The sequence below is a fragment of the Solanum verrucosum genome, unplaced genomic scaffold, assembly GCF_900185275.1.
Source record: "Solanum verrucosum unplaced genomic scaffold, falcon-dt-bn FXZP01000177.1, whole genome shotgun sequence".
Lineage (NCBI taxonomy): Eukaryota > Viridiplantae > Streptophyta > Magnoliopsida > Solanales > Solanaceae > Solanum > Solanum verrucosum.
The window spans coordinates 1,777,380-1,789,935 of record NW_026020401.1 but is presented as its reverse complement, the minus strand read 5'-3'; the positions used below and the strand labels follow the sequence as shown (position 1 = coordinate 1,789,935).

At 37.3% G+C, this 12,556-nt stretch overlaps 1 protein-coding gene across 1 annotated transcript; it reads left to right on the top strand.

Moving 5' to 3' along the window:
• The first annotated feature begins 363 nt into the window (after positions 1-363).
• On the top strand, positions 364-3,872 carry LOC125840043 (cell division control protein 2 homolog C). Its single transcript, XM_049519027.1, has 7 exons — positions 364-819; positions 901-962; positions 1,048-1,159; positions 1,270-1,363; positions 2,758-2,827; positions 3,509-3,647; positions 3,767-3,872. The coding sequence occupies exons 1-7, from the start codon at positions 478-480 to the stop codon at positions 3,857-3,859; spliced, it is 912 nt and encodes a 303-aa protein (XP_049374984.1). The 5' UTR covers positions 364-477; the 3' UTR covers positions 3,860-3,872.
• Positions 3,873-12,556: the final 8,684 nt, after the last annotated feature.

Genomic DNA, 12,556 nt, shown 5'->3' with positions numbered 1-12,556 from the left:
AATTAGTTTTAAGAATTTGCCAAACACTTAATTTCTCGAAATAAGTATTTTTTTTTCTTAAAAGAACACTTATGGCCTCCCAATAGCACCGCCAAACAGACTCTAAGACTATCAATTAATAGAGATACAATGATAAACTCTTGTGGCCTAGGTTGGTGACCTTCATTGCACTTTGGAGGGGTGCCCGCCTAAAGTCTCCCCAAGTGGTCGAGCCTACGTCATAAATACAAAAATAATATTAATTATTATTTTCTTAACAGGTGTATCAAATAAAAATTTGACGGAATGGACGAAGAGTAATACGTAACAATGATAAATAGAGTGAACTAGTCAACATTATTTATAGGAGGCGGTAGCATTTGTAGCAATTTGAAATTCAAAACAAAGAGGGGGAAACCTTCTCTGTCTGCTTTACGCTCCCCTTTCTCTTTCACTTTCCTTAAGATCTGCCAAATCAATCAACAAGATTCATCATCAATGGAGAAATACGAGAAATTGGAGAAGGTAGGTGAAGGAACCTATGGAAAAGTGTACAAAGCAAAGGACAAGGCTACTGGACAACTGGTGGCTTTGAAGAAGACTCGACTGGAAATGGATGAAGAAGGGATACCACCTACTGCTCTCAGAGAGATCTCACTTCTTCAGATGCTGTCTCATTCTCTCTACATCGTCCGTTTGCTTTGTGTTGAGCACATTGACAAAAATGGGAAACCGATTCTTTATCTTGTTTTTGAGTATTTGGATACTGATCTTAAGAAATTCATTGATTCTCATCGGAAAGGACCTAATGCTAGGGCTCTTCCTACTGCCCTCATCCAGGTTTATGCAAAACCCCTCTTTCTTTTTCTGTGTTTGTGCTCACCCATGTGTTTGATATTGATGTTTGCGTATTTGTGGCAGAGTTTCTTGTATCAATTGTGCAAAGGGGTTGCTCACTGCCATAGCCATGGAGTTCTCCACAGGTCTAACTTAGCCATGATTAGTTTAGTGTAAATTCTGGACAATTTACTCAGTGTTAATCGACCCTTTTATTTATGTTATGCTCAGAGATTTGAAGCCGCAGAATCTTCTAGTGGATAAAGAGAAGGGAATACTTAAGATTGCTGATCTGGGTCTTGGAAGGGCGTTTACTGTTCCTATGAAGAGCTACACCCATGAGGTTGATTGTTTTTTTAATTTCTTCATACTGGAATTGCCATATAAAATCATCAGAATGATATAGAAAGTTAAGATTGTTGCTTGTGGAATAACTCATTTGCGTTTGGTCAGATTGTTACTCTATGGTACAGAGCTCCTGAAGTTTTGTTGGGATCTACTCATTACTCAACTGCTGTTGATATGTGGTCTGTGGGATGTATTTTTGGTAAGTTTGTTTGAGTTGATCATATTGTTTATGCTGCTAGGCCAAATTACTGGTTTGATTCTTTTGGGTTCCTTAAGTTAGAAATGTTTGCTAATTCTTTACAGTATTCATGTTGTCTGTTGCTTTGAATTATACCAAAGTTTTAGCCTTTTCTTCCATTCACTAGTTATAGCACACATCGTTTGATATGTTTATGATCTGATAATTTGACAATACTGTTTGTAGTTGATTTGAAATTCAGTTGAGACATAATTTTGTTCTAATATTAAGTAGAACATATTAGTTCTGTAGGATGATGGTGTAAAATGTCATAGCTCGGTTTGAACTCTTCACAAGAAGATGGATTTGGGCAGTTTATGTTCTTTTAGTATCACATTTGGATAAAATGTTGGAGGACTTTGGGTTGCTTTTAACATAGCTTAGGTATTAAAAGAGCTTTTGGATCTCAGTGGTGTTCCTTAGAAAATTGGTACATCTGCTAGGGTGGCTGAAAAGCACCAGGATGGATATACTAGGAAATGTTCGCATTGTTAGTAAAGGTTCATGTGAGGCGCGTTTAAGCTCTTAAATCATGAGAAGCTTAGGCTTGGGATCTTCTTGAGTGCAGTGATCACGGCTATAAGGGTATAGACATGGGCTCCTTTTGAAGTGGATGGCACTGAACAATAATATAACTGGAAAAAAGACAAACTTTTAACTGTTTAAAAGTGTTGTGAATACATTTCTTACTTATTATAAACACAACGAAATTTTGAGATTTAAATTGCATATCCGCATCTATATCAAAAAACTTTAGATTGGCTTTTGGACTTAATTTACATATTTTCACTTTGTATGTTCCACTTGTTGTATTTTTTTTTATCTAATTTCTTTGTTCATGTAGTTATTGATTGATGCTTATAGTCATTACTAACAAGAGATCACACCCATGCGTTAATTGTGTTTTGCACTTAAAGCTCTGGCAGACCTTAGAAGTTGTAACATGCTTGTTCGCTGCTTGTTGCCTTTGACAACATAGGATACATCTCTAGAAGTTCTTCTAACAACTTTAGTTTAACCTAAATCTGATCAATGGAGATCTTTACCCATCAATATTTTTTTTGTTGTAAAAGCTAAGTAATGTTTCAGTATAAATTCTTGTAAAGCACTTCCATGGAAATTGGAAATGAATTCTAATTGGACCAAGCAGTTAAGGCCAAGCAGAAATCACCAATTGTGGGTAATTATCAATTTTTGGGTATGGGTTAACGTTGACAAAGACATGGACACAAGAAAGAAAATCCTTTTAGCTCCTCTAGGGATTGGCCAAGAGGTCGAAAACAAACTATATTTCCTGGTTAAATATATTCACTTTTAGGTAGGTTGTTTTAATGTGTCTTCTCAATGTGATGTAGCCGAGATGGTTCGAAGGCAAGCCTTGTTTCCTGGTGACTCTGAGTTTCAGCAATTGCTTCACATATTCAGGTATGTCTATAGTTGCAAAGTTCTTTGCATGTTCCTGCTTGTCATTTTTATGTGGGTTTGGTAGGGAGAAGGTGTTTATCAACAACATTTATTATTTATATTTAACATTAGCTTCTGCTTTGTGTAATTGCTCTTCAGTTAAGTAGCAAACACCTCAGGCTTGGGTTACTGAGTACTGATGACTATTGTGGCAAATTTATTGGATTTTCAGTTATGTTTTCCACATGATTTTGAGGTATTACTTAGTGTTTAGGATGATATCTAATGACCTCCAACTACCTCGTTGATGATAGTCTATCTTTCTAAATCTTTTCAGGCTCAAGAATTGAGTTGTTTAGGACATCCTTATGGATATATGGCTTTTCCCTGATGAAATGAAAATCGGATTCATGTTAACATGAGAAAGATTCATGATTCTTATCTGGAAAGATATGTTGGCCATAAAGGCAGCTTTTGGAAAGGGATATCACAAGTAGAACTACTGATAGGTTAAAACGTTTGACATTTGAGGTTTTAAATCTGAAATTTTGAAGGGCAGCATCAAGTTTCTAGCACCAAAACCAATAAACTCTTAAGGAACTGAAGTTTATTATTACAACCAACTATTTTCTTTTGATAAATTTGGCTAGGCAGACAAATTGATTATCATAACTCATAAGATATGCTTGGAAATTGGTGAAGGTTGTTAGGAACTCCAACTGATAAGCAGTGGCCTGGAGTCAGTTCACTCCGCGACTGGCATGTTTATCCACAATGGGAACCTCAGAACTTAGCCTCTGCTGTTCCAGCTTTGGGACCTGATGGTGTGGACCTCCTAACGGTAAATCTCCATCTCATCTTTATATTCATGTAATACTTTCAATTTCTTTATTTCTCGTTCTACTGCTTTTTTGTTAGAGCTAAGTAAATAATGCTGTTATATGTGCTTGGTCATTGTAGAAAATGCTCAAATTTGATCCGGCAGATAGGATTTCTGCAAAAGCTGCACTTGAACATCCATACTTTGACAGCTTGGACAAGTCTCAATTCTGAGGATGCTTCTACTCCTGCAGATCACCTATAATGATCACTTGCATCACTTGTTTTAGTACGTTCTCAGTCCTTTTAACGAGGATATCATCGTCTTGGTGATTTGAAATTTGCCATGTTAATCTTGTCACTTTCATGTTTCTCTGTATTGTTCTCTTCTAATGTATTTCTAAAAGATCAGCTGTAAGAAGGCCTGTTTTACGGCCAAGTTTAATGTAGTTATTACAATGTTTTGAGGAAAAAAAAAGGTTTATGTTCTCGAGTGATGATTAAGGGTGTGTTTGGTATGGAGGAAAATGTTTTCCAAATCAATTATTTTCCTCAAATTTAAGGAAAATGATGTCCCTTAAAACAAAAAAAGCATTTTTCAAAATCATTTTGAACCTCACACCTCAACTTTCCATCCTAACTTAACTCTCAGGTATCGATTCTCAATACTAATTCTAGATCTCACTCCTGGTTCTCAATTTGAAACTCGCCTCTCGACCTTGATTTGAGACCCAACTCTTGAGTTTCAAGTTGAGTCGGGATCAAATCTCTAGAGAATTAGAGATCGAATTATAGGTTGAGTGTTGCGGTTGGGTCTCAAGTCAAGGTCTCGGGTAGAGGTTGGGTCGGTTGGCTGGACAGGGTCTTAGTAGAGGTCAGAGTTGGGGTTAGGGTTGAGATCAGGCGCAATGGGATTGGGGTCAAGTCAAAGGTCAGGGTCGAAATAGGGTCTTGTATGGGGTCAGGTCTCGAGGTTAGAGTTCGAGGTAGGGTGTCAGGGTTGGATCTCGAGTCAGGTGTCGTTGTTGGGTCAAACGCCAGGGTTGAGTGTTCGGTCTTGTTCGGGGTTAGAATTTTGGGTCGGATCTAGAGTTGGGAGTTGGGGTCAGATCTCGAGATTGAGACAGGGTTGAGTGTCGGGTCTCGTTCAGTTGTCGGTGTCAGATCTCGGGTTGGGTTGGGTCAGGGTTGGCTTTTAGGCTAGGGTCGGGCCAGGGTTGGCTCTTAGGCTAGGGTCGGGTTAGGATTGGCTCTCGAGTCAGGGTTGAGTGTCGGGTCAGAGTCGTGTGTCGGGATCAGATCTCGGGTTGGAGTCGTTTTCGGGTTGAAGTTGTGTTCGATTATCGAATCGGGTCTCGAGGTCGAGATTGAGTCTCGAGTCGGATGTTGGGGTTAGGGTGGGGTGGGGTGGGGTCTTAGGATCGTGTCTTGATTTGGGTCATGGTTAGGATCAGGTTCCAGTTCAAATGTTGAGTCATATATAGGCTTTTAAGGTTAGGTGTCAGATTGATTATTGAGGTTGATTTTCAAGTCAGAAACTAATTTCCTAAAGAGTATTTTCTATTTTCTAGCAAAAAATAATAGATAATTTCTAAAACTAATTTTCCACTCACCAATGATACACTAGAAAATATTTTCGATTTTTTTTCCACTCATCAATCAAACATGAGAACATTTTCTTTTGTACCAAACACACCCTAAATGGATCATAGCTTCTAACATTCTATATTCTGCATTGAATATGCAAGGAAATAAAATATTGGTGGAATCGTGTGGGAGACCCTTATACGTGTTACGATTAGTCATCTGGCCTTTTCTATGAAGTTTCAATCAAATACTTTTATGTGTTCAAAACTAATATTTTAAACATAAACCTCTCTATCACTATCACTATCACTATCACTATCGCTATCACTGTCTGTTTCTCACTTGCTCTAACATGGTTCTAACATCATATCCAAAAACATAACATTTACGCTTAAATGATGAGTTTTTATGGCCACACAAATATTATAATCTATTTTAATTATAATTTTGAAAAATCTTATAGCCACAACTATTTTTCAATGTCTAAGATAATCCGTCTCTAAATGAATATGATCACATAGAGTGAGATTAAGGTGTTGGGAGAAATAACAAGGCATCATGTGGAAATTAAAAATTACAAAAACTATACTAAAAGAAGCAGAGAATTTTGATATCGTTTTAATCGATCTATATATGAAACAATTTTAATATTAAAATTTAAAGCTATAGAAAAAATAACATCTCTATAATTAAACTTCTCTAAACAACTATATTGTATGCTATTATATTTTATATGATAAGTATTATTTTTTATTTATAGAAGTCGAAAACTTCTCCAAGAAAATGGTGTATATATATATAGAAAGAGTCCTTTTTCTACAAAATAAACCTATTTCACCAAATTAACTGCAGTAAAAACATTATGATATAGAACCCAAATAAAATAGAAAATTCAAGACAAACATTAAGATGAGGGAAAACTAGTAAAGGAAGTATGAAAGGAATTATAGAAAACATCATTGAGGCCCAAAGGGTGGTCGTTAAGTGGTATATACTCTTTCATCCTTAATTAGAGGTATTGAGTTCGTAGCGTGAATCTAAATTTAGTCGGATTTTAATACAAATACGGAACACCAGATGAAAAATCAACAACAACAAAAAATATCATTGAGATGTAAGGAAAAATTATCACTCCTAATGCAAAAGGAGTTATAGCTCACCTAACCCCCTAGGCCATAGAGTTACACCTTACAAAAACTAGCTAGTATCACATGTATACCTAGTGCACCAACTATATGGAGTAGTTTGTAGTAGTAACTTCTCCCCTACATACATAAAAATCGACTGAATTAACATCCAGCCACTCTATTAATATCATTTTTAATTAGTTTAATTGACTAGCTAGACGTGTGAAGGGTTAATTTGCAGAAATATCATATCTAACTCATCAATATACTAAAGTTGTTTCATAAATTAAAATATTTATTATTTCATAGGGAAAATTCTTTTTTTTTTGAAAAATGTTTTCTTTAAGAAATCACTTTGATGGATATTTTCTAGTGTTTGATTGACTATAAAAGTAAGCATATGGTAATTGTTTACCCTTATATAGGTGGTTGAATTTGTAGACTACGATGGCATAAGAATACGTAAATTGAAATAACTAATTAATAGTACATGATTAAGATAGTTTAACTTGTTATTTAATTAATGTAAACAAGGCTAATAACAAGTAACAAATTAATAAAGTGAACTCAAATAATTGAGTAAGAGAAGGGGAATAACTTGAGATCTGGTGCCAAAAACTAGTTTGTTACATGCCAATTAGTTCATTTCATTAATTCCAATTTGTATATGCTTGTATTTTAGCTAAGTGAAGCAGTCACGTGACTAAGCATGGGTGTGAAACTGAAACCATTAGGAAATGTTGTTAGAAGAGTTAGTTATAACTAACTCTCGGAAATAGTCCAGCTACATATAGTTCATCTTTCATTGTAATGGGTATCAATTTGGAGATCAATAAGAAAATTCTCTCTTCTCTCTCTTCAATCAGTTTTCTCTTTCTTTGAAGGGAATCGAGCACAACTGTTCAAGGGTAATTCAATACTTTTCCCTTTAGGCTTACTCATCTTAATTCTGTTTGTATCATTGGTATCAGAGCTCAGAAATCCTTTGACCTGCAACAATGGACGATCACAACACTCGTATGCAAGAATTACGACGGGAGGTTGATATGCTGAAGGGTTCTATGGAAGGAGTTGTTAGTTCTGTGACAAAATTGCAACAATCGATGGATACGAAGGTGGCGCAGGCCATGAAAGATATTAAACGACTGCTGACAGAGAATGTGAACCCTAGAAATGGAGATGGAGAAGATCGGAGAGCACATGATGTTAACAAGGACAAAGGGGTTCCAATTCTCAATCACAATTGTCCAGTGGATAACAGGAATTATCAGGTTGACCTTCCTCATTTTGATGGAACTGGGCTAAAAGATTGGCTCTATAGGTGCGAGCAGTTCTTCGATGTAGATGAAACTTCTCCAGATGCAAAGGTGAAGATCGTCTCCTGCAAATTGGATGGAAAAGCTTTGCAGTGGCATCAATCGTATATGAAGCAGAGATTGACCAGATGATGGCCTAGCTGGGATGATTACGTGAGGTGTTTGTATGCCAGATTTGGAACTGAGCTGTATGATGATCCTATGAGAGACTTCAAGGATCTCAGGCAAGTCAATTTTGTACAAGCTTATGTTGATATCTTTGATGAACTACTCACTAGAGTAGAACTTTCAGAAGACTATGTTGTTAGCTGTTTTGTGAGGGGTCTTAAACCAGAAATTGGCCTACCTGTTAAGATGTTGGGACCTAGATCTCTAGCTAAAGCAGTTAGTTTAGCTAGAATGCAGGAGCAAACACTTCTTGTTCAGCAACAAGTTTTTTCATAGCCTTATAATCCCAAAACTACTCCTAGATTTGACACCACTAATCCCATTTTTTCTTATGGATCTACCTAGGATCTACCTAGCAATCCAACAGAGTTCATCAGAATACCCAAAAATTCCCTCTACCCTCTCTAACAACTCCAAGCCAAACCTAAAAAATGTCAAAATGTTAACACCTGCGGAAATGGACGAAAGGAGGAGTAATGGCCTGTGTTTCAATTGTGATGAAAAGTATGTGTATGGGCATGTATGTAAGAAGAAAAGACATTTGTTTTCTATGGAAGTAGAGGAAGACAATGCAGGTATTGTGGAATTAGAGCAAGAAGTCTTTGTAGACCCTGCTGAATTTTTGACTATGATAGGTCAAGGTTTAGAGACTGATGATCAGGGGGCTATTCTACCACATGTCTCAGTTTATGCTATGAATGGGTTGCATGATTTTAGGACTATGAGGGTTACAGTATCTGTTAAAGGCAAGGCTGTACAAGTCCTAATTGATACATGAAGCACTCACAATTTTCTTGATCTAAATACTGCTAAGAGGTTGGGATGTCTTTTAACTGCTATATCCCCATTTCCTGTTTCTGTGGCTGATGGGAAAAAGATGCATTGCAATTATGTATGTAAGAAATTGGTTTGGAAAATGCAATGAGTATCATTTGATTCTGACATGCTAGTGCTACCTATTGGAGAATGTAATATGGTTCTTGGGGTTCAATGGCTGATTACTTTGGGGGACATAATGTGGAATTTCAAACAACTTAAGATGAAGTTCAGTATCATGGGTCACAAAGTGTCTTTGAGGGGTATCAAACCACCTGCGGCTAAGGTGGTTCAACAGAGTGGTATGGCTAAGTTGTTAGCTAAACCAGCAGAACTATGTATGATCTCTGTAGGTATGTATTTGGGAGAGGAATGCAGTGAGGAACCAAGTCGTTTGTTCTCTATTAGCAGCTGTGGTACCACAGGGAAGGACAGTACAAACATGCAAGAGTTGCTATAGGATTTTTCTGACCTATTTAAGGTACCAACAGAACTACCACCCTCTAGGAATCATGATCACAAGATTGTATTGAAAGATGGCACATCTCCAATCAATATTAGACCTTACAGATATCCTGCAATTCAGAAGGATGAGATTGAGAAGCTGGTAAACGAGATGTTAGATTCAGGTGTCATAAGGCCTAGCACCAGTCCATATTCTTCACTTATAGTCATGGTAAAGAAGAAAGATGGTTCATGGAGAATGTGTGTCGATTACAGAGAATTGAATAATCATACAGTAAAAGATAGTTTCCTATTCCCTTAATTGAAGAGTTATTAGATGAGCTACATGGTGCAAAGTATTTTTCCAAGTTGGATTTAAGATCCGGCTACCATCAGATTAGGATGTTTGAGCCTGACATTCCAAAAACTACCTTTAGGACCTATCAAGGTCACTATGAATTCATGGTCATGCCTTTTGGCCTAACCAATGCTCCCTCTACATTTCAAAGCTTGATGAATCAGATCTTTCTTGCTCATCTCAGGAGATTTATCTTGGTATTCTTTGATGATATCCTTGTCTACAGCTCTAACTGGACTGATCACCTTTCTCACTTGAGAGAAACTTTCAGTATACTTAGAGCAAATGTATTATATGTGAAGCATAGTAAGTGTGCTTTTGGGGTCCAACATATTGACTATCTAGGTCATGTCATTTCTCAAGAAGGGGTTGCTATGGATGGGGACAAGGTAGAAGCTGTGGTGCACTGGCCTCAACCTACTACTTTGAAGGGTTTGAGAGGATTTCTAGGACTTGCAGGAAACTACAGGAGATTTATTCAAGGCTTTGGGATTATAGCAAGACCTTTGAATGATTTGCTGAAAAAAGGGTACTTCAAATGGAATGAGGCTGCTTCTCAAGCCTTTGACCAACTAAAAATAGCTGTTACATCAGCACCTGTCTTAGCTTTACCAGATTTTTCCAAAGAATTCATAGTAGAGACAGATGCATCTGGAGGAGGCATTGGTGTTGTTCTTGCACAGGGTCACAGACCTGTAGCTTTCTTCAGTCAAGGACTGTCTGCAACGAATCAAGCCTTATCAGCATATGAACGAGAATTGTTAGCACTGGTAGCTGCTGTTCAAAAGTGGAGGCCTTATCTTTTGGGAAGGCAATTTATTATAAAGACTGATCACCAACCCCTCAAATATTTGCTAGAACAACGAATTACCACTCCTAGCCAACATAAATGGCTGGTTAAACTACTTGGTTATGACTATATAATTTCCTGTAAGAAGGGCAATGACAATATTGTTGCAGATGCTCTCTCTAGAAGAGAGGAACCCATTAAGCTTTGTAGCATTTCTGGGGTCCAAGCTCAATTACTTGAAGATGTGAAGAATTCATGGTTGCAGGATCCTGTATTACAGAAGCTAATTACTTCTATACAGACTACAGGTGATCCTAAACCTTCTTATAGGTATCATGCTGGTATTCTCAGTAGAAAGGGTAAGATGATGGTAGGTTCTGTGGCTGCAGTACGAAAAGATTTGATAGCACTGTACCATGATAGCTCTGGTGGGGGTCATTCTAGTATGACAACTACCTTGCAAAGGCTTCGACAAGATTTTTATTGGAAGAAGATGAAGCAGGACGTTTATGCCTATGTTAGATGTTGTGATGTTTGTCAGAGGTGCACGGGTGAGAATGTTGCATACCCTGGCCTTCTTCAACCTCTTCCAATCCCTGACAAAGTATGACAAGATATCTCTATGGATTTTATAGAAGGCCTTCCAAGGGTGGCTGGACATGAGGTGATTTTTGTGGTAGTTGACAGATTGAGTAAGGCAGCTCACTTTATGGCACTTAAACACCCTTATTCTGCTGTGGATGTGGCTCAGTCTTTCATGAATGGGGTGTTCAAACTCCATGGCATGCCAAAAACCATCGTTTCAGATAGAGATCCAATTTTTACAAGCAAATTTTGGAAGGAATTATTCAAACTACAGAAAGTCACATTGCTTACTTCTTCTGCATACCATCCACAAACAGATGGACAGACTGAAGTTGTAAACAGATGCCTTGAGTGTTATCTGAGATGTATGACGTTTGAGAAGCCTGGCATTGGCTGAATGGTGGTACAATACCACATTCCACTCTGCTATTAACATAACCCCTTATTCTGTAGTTTATGGCCAATCACCCCCTCCTCTCTTACCTTATATGCCTTTTGACTCACAACTGCATTTGGTAGATAGGAGTCTACAAGCCAGAGAGGCCATTTTAAGATGCCTAAAAGCTCATTTGGCCAGAGCCCAGAGTAGAATGAAGTCTCATGCTGATAAAGGAAGAACTGATAGGTCTTATGTAGTGGGAGATTGGGTTTACATCAAGTTACTTCCTTACAGACAGACCTCTCTTAAATCCCATGCTTTCCAAAAACTTTCAGCCAAGTTTTTTGGTCCTTTCCAAATCCTTGCAAGGGTGGGTCCAGTTGCTTACACCTTCCAGTTACCCCCTGACTCTAAAATTCATCCTACCTTACATATTTCTCAACTCAAAAAAGAAGTTAGGATCCCATATTGTTTCTGCTACTCTCCCTGAAGTTCATGTTGATGCTGGTCACATACTTCTCACTTCACAGGCCATTCTTGATAGGAGGATTGTCAAGAAGCACAGCAGACCTGCTACTCAATTGTTAATCAAGTGGTTCAATGCAGCAGAAGAGGACAACACCTGGGAAGATTTTCAGTCTTTCACTCAGCAGTTTCCACATTTTAATCCTTGAGGACAAGGATTAGTTGAAGGGGGGGGGGGGGGGAGTATTGTTACATGCCAATTAGTTCATTTCATTAATTTCAATTTGTATATGCTTGTGTTTTAGCTAAGTGAAGCAGTCACATGACTAAGCATGGGTGTGAAACTGAAACCATTAGGAAAGGTTTTAGAAGAGTTAGTTATAACTAACTCTAGGAAATAGTCCAGCTACATATAGTTGATCTTTCATTGTAATGGGTATCAATTTAGAGATCAATAAGAAAATTCTCTCTTCTATCAGTTTTCTCTTTCTTTGAAGGGAATCGAGCACAACTGTTCAAGGGTAATTCAATACTTTTCCCTTTAGGCTTACTCATCTTAATTCTGTTTGTATCATAGTTATATCAAGGACAATTTAAGAAATTATTAAGAACAATAGTGTATTGCTGGTGAATGAATAAATATTGTTAGATGTCGAACGATGACTGAATAACTGAAGGACTATTTATTACTTAACCCTATGGAGCAACTTCCATAAAACTCGGCCTCACTCCTCTCAAAAAAGTATTTTTTCTGCTGAAAACATATTGTCAACAACTAAAGTTTACAAAACAATGAAAACGGTAAAAATTAGTTTTTCCGCCTAACTTAAAGCTCAAATAGAAGAGAATATAAAGTCAAACCTCTCTAAAATAATTATTCTATTAATAAATTCTCT